Source organism: Phaethon lepturus, unplaced genomic scaffold, assembly GCF_000687285.1.
Source record: "Phaethon lepturus isolate BGI_N335 unplaced genomic scaffold, ASM68728v1 scaffold10877, whole genome shotgun sequence".
Lineage (NCBI taxonomy): Eukaryota > Metazoa > Chordata > Aves > Phaethontiformes > Phaethontidae > Phaethon > Phaethon lepturus.
Genome location: NW_010554057.1, coordinates 23,735 through 41,850, shown reverse-complemented (window position 1 = coordinate 41,850; position 18,116 = coordinate 23,735). Strand labels below are relative to the sequence as shown.

Genomic DNA, 18,116 nt, shown 5'->3' with positions numbered 1-18,116 from the left:
CCCCGCGAATTTATAGGGAAGAGTCTCAAAGCTGCAGTATCAGACCTGAAATAAGGCACTTTCAGTTTTACTGATCAGTAGCTAGGAAATTAGATGGACTAGCTTGAAAGTACATAGGACTTAAAAGAGACAGTAGAGGGAGCTGGAAGGAAAGGAAACCTCATGTTTCCAGCCAGAAGCCCTGTTGATATCTTGGTAATATCAAGTATATGAATGTGTCTATTTGATCTTCCTTCTTGAGTTGCAGTCTCTTCAAGGAAATACAATCGAGGAGAAGGGGGAATTTATTTCTTATACTTCAAAATCATAGGATTTTTCCTCTAACAAAAATATTTTAAAAATATAACAAGGACAAATACCCCCCCTACCCCCAGGGAAGAAAAAAAAAGCGCCCAACAAAAAAGCAGGCACAAGAAAAGAGATTCTTTTGAGACTTGTAATACAAGACATCAGTGATGAAAAGGAGTCTGTTACTAATACTTAGTAACGGACTTCACAACTGCGTGTGTCATTGTCATAACACAGAAAAGTAATGTGTAAAAGGAGATAGTTAAAATAAATAAGCTGTAGAATCCCAAGTTTTCAAAGAAAGTTCAAAGTAAGTTTCATTGGATTAGATGAAACAGCTAAGGAAAAGCTGTCTTAGGATAGTAGAAGGTGGACACCAATTTGAAAAGAAGTCGATTTATCCCTTTTATTTATTTTTTATGTTAGAAATTTTAAGCAATTTTTTCAGTTTTATGTATAAATCTGATTTCCAGAAGTAGCTACAGTAATCCTTTTTGTCCATAATTTTAAAATTAAAGACTGCATTTTAATATAACGCATTTTCAGGCATGCAATATATGAATCGTCATTAACATGCTTTTACCATTCTTTCGCTTTTCTATTTTGCAGGTTACGTTTTGAAGCTGTATCTCAGAGTTCTCCTATTACCTTGCACCTCTTTCTAAGGAATATATTTGCTGTCTGTGATATTAATGTCATGGAAGGAGCACTCTTCTGTGATTCCATCTGTTCCAATGAGATACTTTATAAGGAACAAGTATGTATGGCTTAAAATAATATTGATTTGATTTTACTTTTTGATCAGGTTATTTCATCATTGCCAGATAAATGTTGCAATGTGCTAATCCTATTTACAGAATACTTCATTTTCTGTGAGTTACCTGGTCTTCCTTTCTGAATCATTTTAATAGCTGTTGGTTATGTTGTATCTTGGTGGAAAGTTGGTTTCTGAATCAGTTATTGCCTAATCCAAACGCAAGGAAGGGTTTTCCTTGACTTCAGTGGTAGATTATAATTTAAGAAAAAAGTGTAATTGTTGTTTTTGTCCTCCTGAGATGCACCTTGTTTTTTTAATTTTAAACATTTCTGTTATTTAATACATATATTTTCATTAATATTTAACTTCTAGCAGGGTTTCATGGGTTTAATATGCTAAGCTTCTTTTATCTTATTTCAGACTTTCTTATAGTATAATACCATGTTAATGACACAAAAAACTTTCTTTTTTGTTTGGATAGTCAAGCTTTGCCTCCTGTATTATTACATTCGTATTCCACTCTTTCTTTGCTGAAGTACTTGTCTCATAAAAATGTGAGCAGTCGAATACTCAGTGATTTTACTGGATCTATTCACACAAGCAAGGACTGCAGCAGATAACTGGAAGGGGAAAGAAGGAATTGTTATCCTCCCCTTACCTACTCTGAGAGGTTAGCATGTAAAATTTCCAGTCCACACAGGTTGAGGTTGTTAACCAGGCTTTGTAAATTATATGGATAAATTCAGAAAGCACAATTAAGTCAAGAACAATCATTGCCTTTAGAATCATGAATAATGTTGCATTTGTTCATATACTTCTAACCAATGTCAATGTAAATTAATTTTTAAACTTTTATCTTTTTAACACTGCTTTTTAAACTGCAATAACATCTGTCTTCTCTCACTCTCAAATGATTTAAAACAAAATGATAAAAAACAGAATTCATATTTGAATCAAAATGTGTTTTTCTTGTACAGGTTGCTAGATTAGCAGAATGTGAAAGAATGACTGTGGCAATTGAACTTAGCAATTGGTTGAATGATGCAAGCTACACCCTGCAGTCTGTTGTACAATGTTATGGTCTCCTTGCTCCAATTATTTATCACAAGATCTCTTCAGTGCCAGTAGTTCAGGTGAGAGTATTTTAAGACAAAGCATCTGGTATCCAAGACCTGCAATTATAGTGATTCAAATTAAACTTATAATGGAGTGTACAGTGGGAGAACTAACTATCTAGGCTTCAAGTTCTTAGTAGCTGCTGAAAGAAAAGCTTTTTATTGTTTTATGTGTTCCCAGTGCATATATGTTCAGTGTAAGCTGCACAGATTCTGCTCTCAGATATGTTAAAGTAACTGTAGAATATTGTTTTTTGAGGATGATTTGTTGGTATTTTTAAACTACAGTAGAATCTAAGAATGTAACTTCTAGTTGAATGCTATTTGCAGATGGCAATTTTGAGGAAAGAAAAGCAGCATTTTCCTATGGCCTTTTTTGGAATGTTTCATTTACAGTTTTCTTATCTTCTTTAAAAAAAGGCTATTCAATGCTTAGATAATGCAGTCTTTAGTTTTCAGGCATGTGCTCCTTTCCAGAAGCAAGAACACTCTCTTTGAAAACAGAGAAAAACAGAGAAAACCTAAATCCTTTCCTGCCATTTCTGAAGCGGCAGAGTTGTTTTTTAGATTCAGCAAAGATACAGTAGAAACATGCAACTTTTTTCCCATAACTAGGTAGTTTTGTCAGGGAGCAGCAATAAGAGCATGTTTGCTCTATGAGGAAGGATGAGGTGACTGCAGTGCAGACAAGGCACAGACTAACAGCATCTGAACATGGCAGACAGAGCAGCGTGTTGGTAAGAGGATCCACTGAGAGTCCAGAGAAGGTGAAGTTATTGGGCTGGCCATCCAGGAGAAAAAGTCAGGAGCTGCAGGAGTTGGAGCTAGAGACTGGAGGCAAGGCTACAACATGGGTCCAAGGTCCATTCAGGAGACAGAACTGAGGACCAGCACACCAATACCGTAGCTCAAGAATGGACTGGAAGCTTGTATATGAGCTTAAATGGCACTCCTGGGCCCCTGGGCAGAAGGTGTGAGAGAAGGCCCCAAGTGAGGCTGCTCAGGGAGCAATTATTGGGCATTCAGGGCCCTGAGAAGATTTTAGGAGTGTTTAGAAAAAAAAAAAATCTGTTTACGCACAGGGATAACCTCTTATTTAAGAAGTCATTGGCTGTAATGACCTACTAAAAGCACAGCTAGCCACTGGAAATGGCTCCTGTTTCAGATTTCCTAATTAAAAGGAAAAATAATTTAGTCACATGTTCTTTTCATGTCTGATGATAGACAAAAATGGGAGAAAGTCTTTTATTTTTAAAGCATACTGGAAACATTTTTGTTGCATTTAAAATTCTGACCAGCTTGATGTATTTTTAAGCAGTGCTCTGTAGGAGTATGTAATCTCACTGAATTAAGCATTCCTTGATTCCATGTTAATTAAGTCAGCAAAAATAGCCATCATGTATCTGTAATTTAATGTCTGAGATTTTATGTGGACATGCCATTTATTCCAAAGGACTGTGATTGAAATCTTGACACCATTAAATTCAATGGGAATTTTATTATTGGCTTTTGTTGAGTTACCATTTTATCCTATCTGTTAGATTTCAAAGTATTTTTAATGTTTACCATTAAATACAATAGGCTGTACAGAGGTACAAGCTTGTAAGTTTGTTGCATACTCCAAACTTTGCTTTAACCCTTGTATTTACAGATCCTCATTAAGTGCTTGGCTGTCCTTCAAGAAATTCCAAGTGCTACTTTGCAGAGGAGGCAGGCAGGATGTTACGAGAGTATTCAGCATATGATAGCTTGCACTTCATTTTATACAGCAAAGGTATGGTGTGTTTTATTGTGCTTACAGCTTGGTTTAAGATACAGCTCTTGCCATTTAGAGAAAAAAAATAAGATTTAGTAAGCTGGCCTTCACAGTGTTATCTTAGAGAACCGGCACTCTTAAATAGTAAAGGTATAGAAATATTTATTAGTATCTTTGTATCAGTGCATTTTATATAATAATGACATTTTGACTTCTCAATAAAATTGAGAATTTTCATTTGTTCGGAAAATAGACCGTAACTATTAGTCCATGAAATGGCAATCTGTATTTTATATCATTGTGTGTATTTTTACATTTAAGGTAGTACTATTTTCAATAAGACCTATATGTAATACATAAATTTAAAAGTTTATTTACTGCAAATAGGCCATATTTATAGTTTTAATCAGATTAGCATATCTGTCTTATTTGCTAATTAGATACAAGAGAATTTATACTATTTAGTCCCATATGCTGGCAGGAACATAATATCTATCAGCTGATAGATATTATAGATTAAATGTAAATAGATCTGTAAATAGATCACATTTATCATTCAGATACTCAACCTATTTAGTGAGATAAGGAGAAATGTGGTACCGGTAGGATATTTTCCCTCAGGTATAGAGACATGCTAGAGCTAAAGTACCTGCCACAATAGATGTATAATGCTGAAAAAGTCATCTTCCCTCTAGCCTTGAGTACACCTCAGCTAAGAGCTCATACTGAAGCTGAGCTGTGGCTGATGCATTGAGGGATTCCCCTGTATTGGTCATCCCTCATCCTGGTCTTTATAGGAGCTGGATCTCTGTACTCACCTCACAAGACCAGATCAGTGTCAAATATCCTTAAAAGTACGCTGCAAGAAGACCCAGTTTTCATTCTTTCTCTAAAGATGAGTATTTTAAGCCTTAGTGTTATCATTTTTGTTGTATTAATCAATTATTTCGTGGCTGTGAGGGCAGTGTCAGGGCATGATGAGGGCTGGGGAGCCAGGAGCCGAGGGCAGTGCCACAGCCGGGAGGGCAGCACCTGGCAGTCAGGTTCAACCAGGAGTCCAGATCACCGTGTGAATTTGTGGTGACGAGGCAGGTCTGAGCTGAAGCTGGGAAGTCAATCCACAGGTCAGGATCAGACCTGGTGAAGGTAGCTAGGGTCAGACACAGCCCAGCAGACTGGTCTGTTGTGATGGGAGCAGTCTGAGGTCAAGCTGAGAAGTCAGTCCATGGGTCAGGTGGATCCATTGCCAGGCCCAGGCATGGCTTGGAGCATGCTGGAGACCAACATTCCTGCCTCAGAGGGGCTGGCAGGGACAGTAGGCTCAGAGTTGAGCTGAAAGGGAGCTCTGGGCCCTGTGGGGGAGCGCCTAGGTGGGGGCTGTCAAGGCCAATAAAGCCTATTAGGAACCTTGAAACCTTGATATAGTGTTTGTTTGTTGTTGGATTCCCCAGCTAAATGACTGTCTGCTTGTCCTGCTGATTTTTTTTTCCCTTAGAGATAGGGTTTCAACACAGTAGCATACAGAATAACAAACAGAATGAGTGAATTGCAAATGCTGCTGTTTAATCCATGATATATGGTTTTCTGTTGAGTTACAGTTACTGTATTTATCCTAAAGTAATCTATACACTTATTTTGTATCCCAAAGACAAACATGCTGAAGTGAAATTACCTTGCATATAGTAGAAGCACTCTGGCCTTTAGAGCTCTATCTAAGGAAGATAAAGCCATCTAAAAACATTCCCTACTCTGTTCATTTATAAATTTCATAATTTTAAAAATAAATTTCACCACTCGTTTCACTAATACAGTTGGGATTTTCAAATGTGCCCTTGATACCAGAGAGGTAAATGAAGATCATTTAGTTACCCTTTATATTCTTTGATAGCTGTACTGCCTGAGAGCAGGGAGAATGTCAATCACAGCACTAGATACTTCTGGTTAAATCTTTCTATTCTCTGAGGGATAGGTTAAACAGAAGTAGAACACATAGAAAACATAACTGCAATTCCTGTTATTTTACAGATCTATAGTCCTGTTTTTTTATGAAACAAAACTTAAGTATTGAATATTTAATTTCTATTTATAATATTAATGCATTTTGATAATTATAAGTAGACAATAATGAAACGTTACATGTTATGCAAAACAAAATATACAACACATGATTCTTTAATAGGTACTACGTTCATGGAAAGAATATGAACTAGCAGTAATTATTGTTAACTATGGCAAAAAATTGTTGGATTCCTCATCAGCAACTTCACCCAGCTTGTCAGGATCTATGAAAACTGAAGAAATACACGCTAACGAAGTTAAAGTAATTGCTCTGATTTTTACCTTTTCTTTTCTCTAAATACTGTATTCATTATTTTGAAGACTACATTTATTAACTTTTTGTTTTAGAAGTGATTGAATGAAGTAAGAGTTTCCTTGTAGAATAAGAGTTCCTGAAGTACAGCTGAGAGGCTTCTATTTGATGGTAGCCATCTTTCTTAAGACCAGTTGCAGATTGCAGTGGGTACAAGGTCTCATCTTGTTGAACTGGAGAGGGGTTAGCAATATTACGGTTCAGAGCAATGAGGATCCTGTAGATATTTATACATATCCCTAACTGATCTTCACATATAGCTTGCAGGAATGCTGTGTTAGACAGAAAAAATAATTAAAGCATTGTATAAGTAAAGAAGAGCGAAAACATCCTAAATAATATAGAAACTTAGCCTCTTATTTTGTGTAGCAGCTGCTTGAAACGGAGTCATAATAAGAGAGTAACATAGGAATTGTGTAGACTGAAAAATATTTCTCAATGCAGGAAGAACTTTCAATCTCAAAGACCTTAATATTTAAATTACAAAGAGATGCAGCAGGTTGTGAGGTTTTCCTGCAACTTAGAATCAGAGTAAAGTGTTGATTCTCCATACTTTTCTATCTGGTTTTTTTTTTTAATAATTTCAGAAGAGATTTTACTGGAGAGGAGATTTGTAAAAGAGGTAAGAAAGTAGGAATAATGAGAGAGGAAGAAAGGAAGCAGTGTGAGTGTGAAACCGAGGTATATTAAAGAGAGGGACAAAAAGTCAATCAGCTTACAGGGAAGGATTTCTGTAACAAAAGTTGTAGGACACTACAGGACAAAATTTTCTCCATTGTTTATTGCTGAGTTTGTGTTAGCTGTTCCCAGGTTCATACCAAAAAAAGAGAAAGGAATCTAAGATCATAGGAACAATATAATATTTTCAGCCAAGTAGGGCTGACTGAAAATTACATTTTCACTGAAGTGTGAAAAAAAAGAACTATCTTTCCAGAGGAAGACTTTGATTTCTGTAGGCAGTAAGTAGTCTACAAGAGATTATTTTTTTCTGGAAAACAGCATATTTTGTCAAACTATCTGTTAAAGTGTGTTGTTGTAGTAGCTTGTGGGACTTTCCTAAAAATTTACTTGGTGGCAGAGCATCTCCCTTGGAGATCCATCAAGAATGAACCATGGACAAGTTTCTGAACATAAATTTTATTTCACTTGAAAAGTAAGACAATATTGATGAAAATATCAGATATAGAATTAGAAGACTTGGAATCTAACCTAGACTCCACTATTGACCTGCTGGTTTTAGTTAGGTAAAAACTAAGTTTTCATAACTAAGTTTTGGATATTTCAGGCCACTTCTGCAAAGACGTCCCATTTAGCTGCAATAGAAAAAGCAACAGAAAATCTAAGTGCTCTTGAATCAAATCTCCTCAGACTGACAAAACCAGGTGGGTGTACTATTAAAACACTTCTTACCTTTTTCTATGGAATTTTCTATGGTTTATTTGTAAAAATTATTTACCGAAGAAGTGCTTTTATTTCATATATCTTCCATGATAAATCAACCAAAATCATCATTTCATTGATCTTATTTATACCTGGTAGTGATGTGTATAATGACTTTTATTCATGTTTCTCATAATTTCCACCAAAACAGTCATTCCTTCTTAGAAAGGAATAGTCATGTTTGTTCTATTCTGCAAATGTATATGTCCTCCTAATCTGTTTAATTTTGGTTCCATGTTGTTTAGGCTTGCTTTATCTTCCTAAATCAGAAAATGCAGTGGCAAAGACCATCATCCACTTATAGCATGTCTTACTATCCTACCAATCCTAGTAGTATTGACCACTGCAGGTAATTTTAGTGGAGAAAAGACTTGCTGAAGGAAGTTAACAGAAATTGTCCTTTTTATGAAGAAATTGCACGTTTCCTAGCATTTAACTACCTTGTAACTCAGGAATTAATGTATCAGCTTTAAAATATCTTAGAGTCTGGATTAAGCACAAGAATTTCCAGGCTAATAGTTCTGTAACTATTGTTACATGAATGTAACATTCTAGTAATCTAGATGTGGTCTCAGAAGTGCCGAATAGAGGCAAATAATCACTTCCCTTGACCTGCTGGCTATGCTGTTTCTAATACAGCCCAGTATGCAACTGATCTTTGCTTGCAAGGGTGTGCTGCTGACTCATGGTCTATTTATTGTTCATCATCTCTGTATATGCATTTGTCTTAAAAGAGAAAACATTTCTGCAATAAATGGGATAAAAAGAAAGATGCAAAAATTCCATTCATCTGTGCGCTGATCCTTCATTTTTTGCTGCTGACATTGATGACTGCATTACTGCAGAAAAGTTACAGAATGAATGAATTCTCTAAGTTAACTGAAAACTACATTGATTAATTAATAGAATAATGTTCCATTCTTACTTAACAGAAAGTTAAATTAACAGGTTGATCAGTTAGAGAAGAACACATTTTCAGTAATTGGCAAATACTTGATGGCTGAAGTCTGCTCTGTTGCTGAAATAGCACATTTGTCAAGAAGTTTCAGGATACAAATTGAATAGGAGTCTTTTGCTGAGGCCACACAAAATAAATAACAAAGTTTACAGCTGTCCTTACAAATGTTTAGGACAATGTGCACACCTGTAGGGCATGCTGTTAAAAATATATTGGAAAAAACTTTGTCATAGGAAATCCTTAAAAGCGTGGATCAACACTAAGCATTCCATTGATGATAGTCTATGAGAAAAATGAAAAAGAGCTGCATCTGCCTCCTTAATCAGAAACTGATTAAAAACTGATTAAACTGATAAAAAAAAATTCTTACACAGTACAATTTAAATTCTGAAATTTCAAATGTTTTCCCCCTTAAAATTTTTGGGAAGTATTATTCTTTGTGAAAATGCTCATTTGAACCAAAATATTTTTTAATTTGTCAAATAGGAGGGAGTACTAATAAAGGATGTGACTTGTCCTAAAAAGAAAATTTAAAAAAATCTTCTTGTCCTGCTGCCTGTTGATTTAATTGGACATTATTTGCATTCAACAGACTTCGACTGACTGCTACCGCTGGAGGGTGTAGCTATTGATCCACTATCACAACTGGTTGTTCCAGAGTGCACTTTTAACCTTGGTTTTTTTCAGGGACAAGCTGCATTGATCTTTTTCAACCACAGAACTTGCCTAAGCACAAAATTTGTAGGTCATGTTTCTTCATTAAGGCAAAATAGCAACTAATATATGTGACATTGTTCTGGTGCTCATCAGCTGGTAATGTAGTTGTATTTAACTCTCAGAAGCTTGAATCCAAGTTACTGTTCTCCTATATATTATATATACTATTTATATCTATATATTGTATATATTATTTACAACTATAATATAAAATTTGTAGAATATAAATAAATTTATATATATATTTATATAGATATTTAAGTGAAAAAAAATAATCCTTTACCTACTTATGCTATCCATATGCCAAGCATATATGTAAGCACTAGTCGCTAATAGCATCATGTGTTCAGTTCCTGTTGCATAGCTTTAAATACATTTTTGAACATATCCTTACTGCACACCATCCTCCACAGATGATTTGTATGGACCTTTGTTAGATCTCTGATGAACACCAGACATCCTCATTAGTTTAGGTGCTGGAAATTCATCAGTCACATCCGTAAACTCGTTGTTATTTAAGTGGCATAGCTACTTACGCTAGAAGAAAAGAGCAAGCTTTTGAATTTCTCTCTGGATGACAGTGAGAGATGTAAAAGCAAACTCTGTGCTAAAGAAGGATTTTTCTAGGCTTCAGTTACGATTCCAGGTAGAGTTTCTGTTGTACACTATCACTGCTTGTCATAATGGATTTGATTTGGTTATTGATGTAGCGCATGGATCAGAGCTTACAGGACAGGAAGATCCTTTGTTCCTCTACCCTGTAATTTCATGTTGGACATCAAACAGTGCTTATCGAGAAGGTAGGATAATTGGTGTTTATTTTAATTATAAAGGCTTCTTTACTTCAGAAAGTTGCCAGTAAAGCTGGCTACTTCTTGCTTGGAACAAGGTTTCAGAAACTTTCTCTTCATTTTGTTCTCAAATATACAAAATCAAGTAAAACAGCTTAAAAAGAATTCTTAATAGATTCACATTTAGAAGTGTATGAAATACTTGCAAAAAATATTTTAGATGTTGAGTATATGAAATATTAATATTTTAAATTGAATAATATTTATTTTCTAATAACATCAAAAATGAACTCCTTTTTTTAAAGTTGTGTCAAGTTTTCAAAGATCCTGTTTGTGAGTAAAGTTTTTTTTAAATTGAGATATCCCATTTCCACATTAAATTATGTTACTGAAAGAGGAGTTCACAAAAATCTGAGTACACTTGCGTTTTTGAAATAGCATTTAAGATTCTGGTATGTGGCCTTTGCCACTGCCTTATTTTTATAATTCTGGTGTTCAAAATAACAAATGGAGCCTAGCCTGTAAAACTAGTATAGCTTTCAGGTAAGATAAATGCTTCTTTATTTTTTGATGGTAAAAAATTATGAAGATGGCCGAACAGTAAAAGTGGTTTGCAAACAATTAAAAAGCTGCCTAAAATCTAGACAACACAGCTCCACTGCTGCAATGAGAACTGTGTGATACTTGTACACTAATGTGACTGTCACTAAGAATAGCATCCTAAATGAATAGGATGCAGATACTTTGTTTATACTTGCTTTAGTGTTTTTTTTTCCAGGATTTTCAGGCATGTGTACAATTAGGCATGTTGAATATTCTTACAAAATATTTTTGTGCTATGTACTGCATGATAGAAAAATAGTTCCGAACCTGTTTTCTCAGTCCCTAGAATGTTTGACATTCTAGGAGTGTAAATAGAGTGAACTTGTGATTCTGGATGCCTGCTCACAAGAAGTATTCAGTAACTGCTATTGTGTACCATGACCTATCTGATTTTAGTCTCAGTATGCCTTTTCTTCATCAGCATGCAACATGACATAAATACATGCTTTGAGACATACATAGCTGTAATTCTAGCTGAATTCAGAAACCTGTTAGAGCATAAATACAAAAACTGTGTTAATTATTTGTTACTTTATTGCAGTGATGAAATTCAGAAAGAAATCACGTTTTCTTGAGTTCTTTGTTCAAGTTTTGCACAAAATCCTGAATGAAGAGAAGTTCCAGTGCGCTCTGGAATGGGCAAGCAATGTGCAAGTTTACTTGAAAAGGTAGACCTCTATTATAGTAGTGGTGAAAAACTACTGCTTAGGTTCACCAGTGTCACAGGTACAGCGGAAACTGTAAATTGTAGAAGACCCATTTGGAGCCGTTTCCATGGCTCCTACTCTGCAGAAGTTCCATGAACACAGAGGATTATATAGCTACAGAAAATACTGTATTGTGGCCTTGTTATACATGGAGACTTCTCCCTTGTCTGTGTCTGTTCAAAACTCCTGCCTACCATCAGCAGTTTCCAGGATTTTTCTTTTCACAGACAGCACTTGGTAATATGGTCATTTGCCATATTATTATGAGGCAGTGGGATAACGTAGCAAAGTATGTTGGGCTAAATCAAAAGCAAACTGACCAGGGCCTACTGTAGTGTCTAAAAAAATGCTGTACTGTTAAGATAAATGGAACCAAATTGTAGACACTTACCTAAAAGGATCCCAAAGAATTTTAACTATAACTTTCTTAAAAATGCACAGCAGTGTTTCTAAAATTTGAAAGGCAAATAATCAATGAAAAGGAGATATGTTACAGGGAACAGGAACTGCTGTTACAAAAGACCAAAAACATTGGACATGAAGACGTTCTTTGCAGAATTCAATAGTAGAATTTGGGTAATGAAACAAACCTTTTAGTTTTACTAGAAGCTAAGAAGGTGAGAGTTGTTATCTAGAAATTCAGATTTCCATAATAAACCTTGAAAGTGAGCACTTCCTTTTTTCTGAAGGGGAAGAAGGAAAGAAAACCTGCTGAATTTAAAACTTCCAGTGAAACAGGAATTGCATGTGCTGTACCTGTTGCCAAAGATAACCAGATAACCCTTTAACTATGAAAGGCATTTAACATGATAATGATGATGATGATGATGATTTTAACATTATTTTTTTGTCAGGAGGAACGACCACCTTCTCTGTATCAATGGAATTTCAACACAAGAAACAAGTTCTCCCACTCTGCCAGAACGCACGGATAGATACACTGCAGGAGTTGTGGAGTTTCAGAAAGTGAGTTTTATTTTTAAGGAGTCATTTATGTCTTTACTGGGCAGCAATACCATAAGCACAAAAATAAATTTTTAAAAGCTGTCTCATAAAATCCTCAGCTAGTGACATGCATAATTACTAAAACTTGGGATATGAACTCCTGTCCTCAGCTCACCTCTGCACTCCTAAAACCAAGAAGAAAAGTTGGCATGGGATTTATCTGAAAGACCAATAATTGTGAGGAATTTGAGATGCATTCCAAAATCAATGAAAACTTGCCTTTCATTATCTCTGTTTAAAAAAACAATATGTTAATAGGAAATGCCTTGGGTACCATCACATTAAGAAAATGAGATCAGTTTAGGCCTTTGTGTACAATATGTTGTACTTACTTTTTTTCATGAGTAGTTGCTCATGATTAACTCCTTGTACAGATACTCTAATGGCACGATAAAGGCTTTTTGTTCAGAATTCTTTTAAAATAAATTTTTGCTTTTATTGGAAGTTAAGAATAATCTTAATGGAATTCCATTGTTTTGGAGGAAGAATTTTCTCCCTCATAACCCTCTAGTAATGCTGTAATAATGCTAGCATCTGAGATAGATTAGGGAAAGGGTTTTCTGTCTCAGTTTTTGTTTTGCAGAGTTTTACTATTTATAATAATAGGAAAAGAACTATCATTATTTTTGAGATGCGAAACACTGGTATATGAAAGAAAATATTTGGGAACCTGGCTGCTTTCTTAGTGTCAGGCATTTGACATATACCTTCCAGAAAAGTCATAAAGCTTTCTGGAATATTAAATATTTTTTTACTGTCTCATTTTGACAAACACTTCCAGAATGTATTTTCTGTTCTATTCCTGCATAAGCCAAACTGCTGCATATGTCAAGTAATTGATAATGTAGGTATAAATAAGTATTTGAAGTATATTCAAGTTTTTCATGGAATATTTTTTAAAGGGTAAGGAGACCTCACCTTTAAAGAAACCAAAGGCATCAACTTTGAAGAAACCAAGAAAAGAAGCCATGAGTCCTATTCGAAAAAGACAGACTCTTAGACAGTATTTCATGAAACACCCAAACATAATGAAATCTCCAGAAGCACAAAGGTAAATAAACATAAGTTGTCTGGTTCATATATAGAACCAAAATATTTTGACTGAAATTTAGTGTACAATTAAGTGGGTATTGTAAAACTTTTTTCCATCAAAGAGATGAATTTGTGCATAGTCCACTCACTTTTCTGTTTTAGTTGGTATGAAATTAGCTTCCACTCAAGAGAACAAAATCTCTCTCATTTCTATTTCAGAGAATAACCATTGAAGATTTTGAAGTCTTTGTATTAATAATCAAAGACTGTATTTCAGTTGTGTTAGCTTGAGCATGTTGATTCATCATGGTGGAAAAGCTATATTAATCTGCATACTATAATGCTTTGCAAACTGTATTGGGGAGCTTACCTGTTAGAAATCTAATAAAGAATGTTTATTTGTTCCTGATATTCAGGTAGTTTCAGAGTGATTTTTGTCATCCTTTTGCTAGTCTCCTTGGGTTATCTGTCCTATAGCTTCCAGAAAACTGTTTCTTGATAGAGACAAATGAAAATTCATTCATCTCTTCTTTTGGCAGATAATTGTGTATATTCGATTAACTCGCCAATAATGCTATCTTCTGATCTAAAAGAATTTGTAGTATTCGTTACCTGGTGCTTTGGTCATTTATGCTTCTGTCAATCAGCAAGTAGAAAAACAGAAATATCTGAATATAAGCAGTCACATAACTGATTCTGAAAGTGCTTTAAATAAAGAACCTCAAAAAAGTCTTCCATACACTATCTTCCAAATATTTACCTAAACTGTCCATTTTTGCTCCTTGACAGAAAAAACCCATCTTAACATGATTTTCATGGCTTTCAGTGGAAGAAGGGATGTTTAACTTATCCTGGGCTTTTTGCTTTTTCAGCTACTTTTTCGTATCGTACGTAATAATATTGCTGTATAATATAATCAACATAGTATATGGTACACTGTTAAGCCCATATTTTAAAGGTGAAAAACAGACAGAAAAAGAATTTAGATTGGTAAAGGCATCAGTTTACAATTTTTAAAAAAGAAAAAAATGAGATTTGATTTGACTACAGCATTGTATGTGTCCCAGGTAATACAGAATTGTTTGATCTGGCAGAGAAATGTAAAAAAAAATAAATAAATCTATGGCTTAAAATTAAAGCCAGACATCCAGATTTGGAATAAAACGTTTTCTTCACATTGAGGATGATTAGCTATCTAAACACAGGAATAAAAAGAATGATCCAAATTTATAGTGTAATAGTAGACCCTCCATCTCCTGAACAGACTGTGAAACACATTGTATTTGCTGTAATAATCTGCTTGGATGACTCAGGTGCAAATAACTTCAAACAGAGCACTAAACTTTTTGTAAGTACTAAGACAAGTATCTTACAGAAGTTGATAAAATATGAGATAGGATTTAGTGTGCATAAGTGTACTTTGAGCGTGAAAGCACAATTGGTTTTTCTGACTGCAGCAAAAATCATTTTGCTAGAAATATGTTGTATGCTTCTGAGTTCATACGAGTCTGGGGATACGCAATTCTGTCTATCTTTACCATGATTTTCTTTCCAAGATCTTCAAGAAAACACAGTTTTACTTTTTGCTACTTCATATATTTGGGTTTAGGGAATGCAAGGAAGAGTTGCAAAAAGTAGCTCGTCACACCTTAGTGGTACTGCTGAAACCGGTAGTGAGCAATTACTTAAACCAAAAGAAGTTTCATCAAATGTGTCTTGAAGAGATGCCCTGGAGGTCTCAGATGAATATCTATCTGGCAGTTGCACACTACAACTTACTTAAAAAGAAACTGGAAGAGCAATATAACATTGGAATTTATGGTTCACAGCATCTGGACAGGTATATCTTACTACTTTATCACTGATTGCTATTAATACAGATTACTGTGTTATTGCCATCAATGCAAACAGATCTAAAATACAATATTGTCAGTCAGTTTGTCACATGAACAGTTCATCTTCCAAATGCAAATTAATTTACTATGTAACAAGTTTTGCTTTCCATCATATGGCAGGTGACATGCACATTTTTGGTTGCTCACTTGACTGGTCAGATGAAAGTTTTGAAATACACTGTACTGTGCTATTTTTTGTTTTCTTACAACTTTTAGCTATCATTCATTATTTCTCATTCCTAAAGCTGCTGCAAAGTAATCAAAATTCACTTTTGAGAAACTGAATTTTTTGTGTATATAAAAATTCTTTTTAATATTATATCTGGTGTTTTTTTGTGCTTTCTTCTTTTTCTCCCATTCTGCAGTTACAGTATTTTGGATCCTGAAATATTCTCATTAAATAATTCTGGCTCTGTAGTGGTGAGAGAAGCCATAGAGAATAACATGAGAACACCAACTCCTCATCTCCTTAAAAAGTCAGGAATGACCGAAACCCAAACTTGTAAGAACTTTAATGGGTGCACAACTGGAATCAGTTTCAACTTAAGTTTTTCTTTCTCTTAGTTTCTATCTTGGCCTCCATCATTAGTTTTCCACATCACCTTTAGAAAAACACTCATGCCAATTTAAAGAGAAGATGTTCCTAGATTTCAAAAGTGTCCTCTGTATTTTCTTTTTTTGTCATACCTAGCATAAAAGAAGTCATAGTCAATAATGGGGCATTTATAAGAGCTCTGAACATTGTTTATTGTACTGATAAATATGTTACTTTTTATCAAGTGGTTATTCTTTATCCTATGCTTTAGTAGCAAGTTTATAAATTCTAATAATTTAGAATTTATAATCTATAATAATCTAATAACTAGCTTTTGGTTTGCAGAAGCCACGCTACCTAGACCTATTAAATTGATAATATTCCAGGTTATTCTAAATGCAATGATAATTTTTATCAGTTTCTGTGGTTGTTAATTGGTCTGTAGTTTCCTTTAGATTTCCTGACAGGTTAATAATTTCCTGGGTAATTCAGTAAGGCTTCCTTAAAATTATGGACTGAAGTTTATTATTATCTTTCAAATTTGAAGTAGAACAATTTAGGTTTCCTTCTCTACTGCTTGCTCCCCAGTGTTTTCCTGTGGCAGAGGCTACCTCAGGATAATTTTTTCTTCTAGCACTTTTACTTCAAGTCTCTGTTTTTCACATTTAACTGTTCTATTATCCCAGCTATTTTCAGTAACATCCTTTGAAGTTTGAATAGGTTTGTAGGTAATTGTGAAATATAGGACTTGAATTACCTCAGACATTGATAATAACATACAAGTTAATGCAAAGTAGTCTGCCTAGCCACCATAAGTTCAAGAAGAAATCACAAGCCTAGTCTTTTCAATAGCACTTCAGGGAACACATTTTTTACACAGGCTTAGAGAGCAAAATTCTCCTATCATTCCATGTAGGACTTCCTTAGGTAGGCATCAACTATCCTCTTTGCCTTTTCCAAGGAGGTGTGACAGAAACTAGCAGTTGAATTCACTGGTTCTCTTTGTAACAGCTTATAGTTATACTCTTTTGTCTTGATGCTTACAGGTCACTGAGAACCGAGTCACTGAAAGCTGCTGAAAACTAATGAAAAACCTGTTTACTACCTCCTAGCCTTTGCAGCAATTCTGAATGAAAGAATTTCATGAAGTGTGTAGTTTGCCTTAGAGTTCAAATACTGTTGACCTTGAAATTAGCTTCTGCGGAAAACCTATAGCTCAGATATTACTGTATCCCACTACCATGAACCTTTGTGTTTCCCCTTGGAGGATATTTGATATTGAATAAAATAATGGAGAACTTCTACACATAACACAGAATTTGTCAGAAATCTTCCCTTCTTCCTAATTTCACCTTTTAAGAGGCCTTGGTTTCAGAAGAGTTCTTGGGAGCTTGCCACATGGCGATTTCTTCCTAAAACTTAACTTCTGTGAGGGTTGTGTTTTGGCTTTGAGGCTGAAAACTATTTGGTACACATTATTATTTTGCTCAACGTTTTTTTTATTCCTGCTTCTCCCAACGCATAAGTAAAAGCATCTTATATTTTAAATATCATAACCGTATAAATATGATAACCTTAATGTTGGCATTTCCTAACATTTAAGTATTTAGCTGCCATAGGAAAATCATAGCTGGCTGCTAATATTTTCTTCTTTATTTTTTTGAGAACCTTAACTCATTTTTAAGCAGTGAACTTTTTGTCTTCAGGTACAGATATATCTTCTGAGCACAGCATTACACTGAGTGGAACAGATACTTCTCCAACTCAAACAACAAATGATACAGAAATACCCATCTCTCATTCCCCCAAAGTATACAACCAGTTTATGTCAAATAACATTTTATTGGACCATTTTACAAAAATTTTTTTGCATTTAAGAAGGGCAGTGGTAAGATATGCTTTCTTATTAAACATTTTATTTATTACTAAGCATTGCATTACAATACTTAGTACTTTCTACATTAATAAAATCCACACTTAAGAAACTTCAAAAAAAGTTCAGTGGGAAAAAGCAATAATTTCTCATCTTCTGCAAAATATCCAAGTATAGTGTATGAAATGTCAGACATATCACCCATCATAATGTATATTTCTATGAAACATGCAATGATTTATATAAATGTTTTATTTTTCATTTCGTCTTTGT

The 18,116-nt window shown here is 34.6% G+C and overlaps 1 protein-coding gene across 1 annotated transcript in view; it reads left to right on the top strand.

Moving 5' to 3' along the window:
* Positions 1 to 18,116, top strand: part of CFAP54 (cilia and flagella associated 54) — a gene marked incomplete at both ends in the record, with an annotated part of 75,414 nt that overhangs the window by 36,208 nt on the left and 21,090 nt on the right. Inside the window, 12 exons of the mRNA XM_010291703.1 lie at positions 898 to 1,045; positions 2,023 to 2,178; positions 3,812 to 3,934; positions 6,096 to 6,236; positions 7,573 to 7,669; positions 9,984 to 10,202; positions 11,338 to 11,464; positions 12,358 to 12,469; positions 13,411 to 13,559; positions 15,150 to 15,380; positions 15,801 to 15,937; positions 17,677 to 17,780. Of these exons, the coding sequence (XP_010290005.1) occupies positions 898 to 1,045; positions 2,023 to 2,178; positions 3,812 to 3,934; positions 6,096 to 6,236; positions 7,573 to 7,669; positions 9,984 to 10,202; positions 11,338 to 11,464; positions 12,358 to 12,469; positions 13,411 to 13,559; positions 15,150 to 15,380; positions 15,801 to 15,937; positions 17,677 to 17,780 (1,744 nt within the window). The remainder of the gene's footprint in view (positions 1 to 897; positions 1,046 to 2,022; positions 2,179 to 3,811; positions 3,935 to 6,095; positions 6,237 to 7,572; positions 7,670 to 9,983; positions 10,203 to 11,337; positions 11,465 to 12,357; positions 12,470 to 13,410; positions 13,560 to 15,149; positions 15,381 to 15,800; positions 15,938 to 17,676; positions 17,781 to 18,116) is intronic.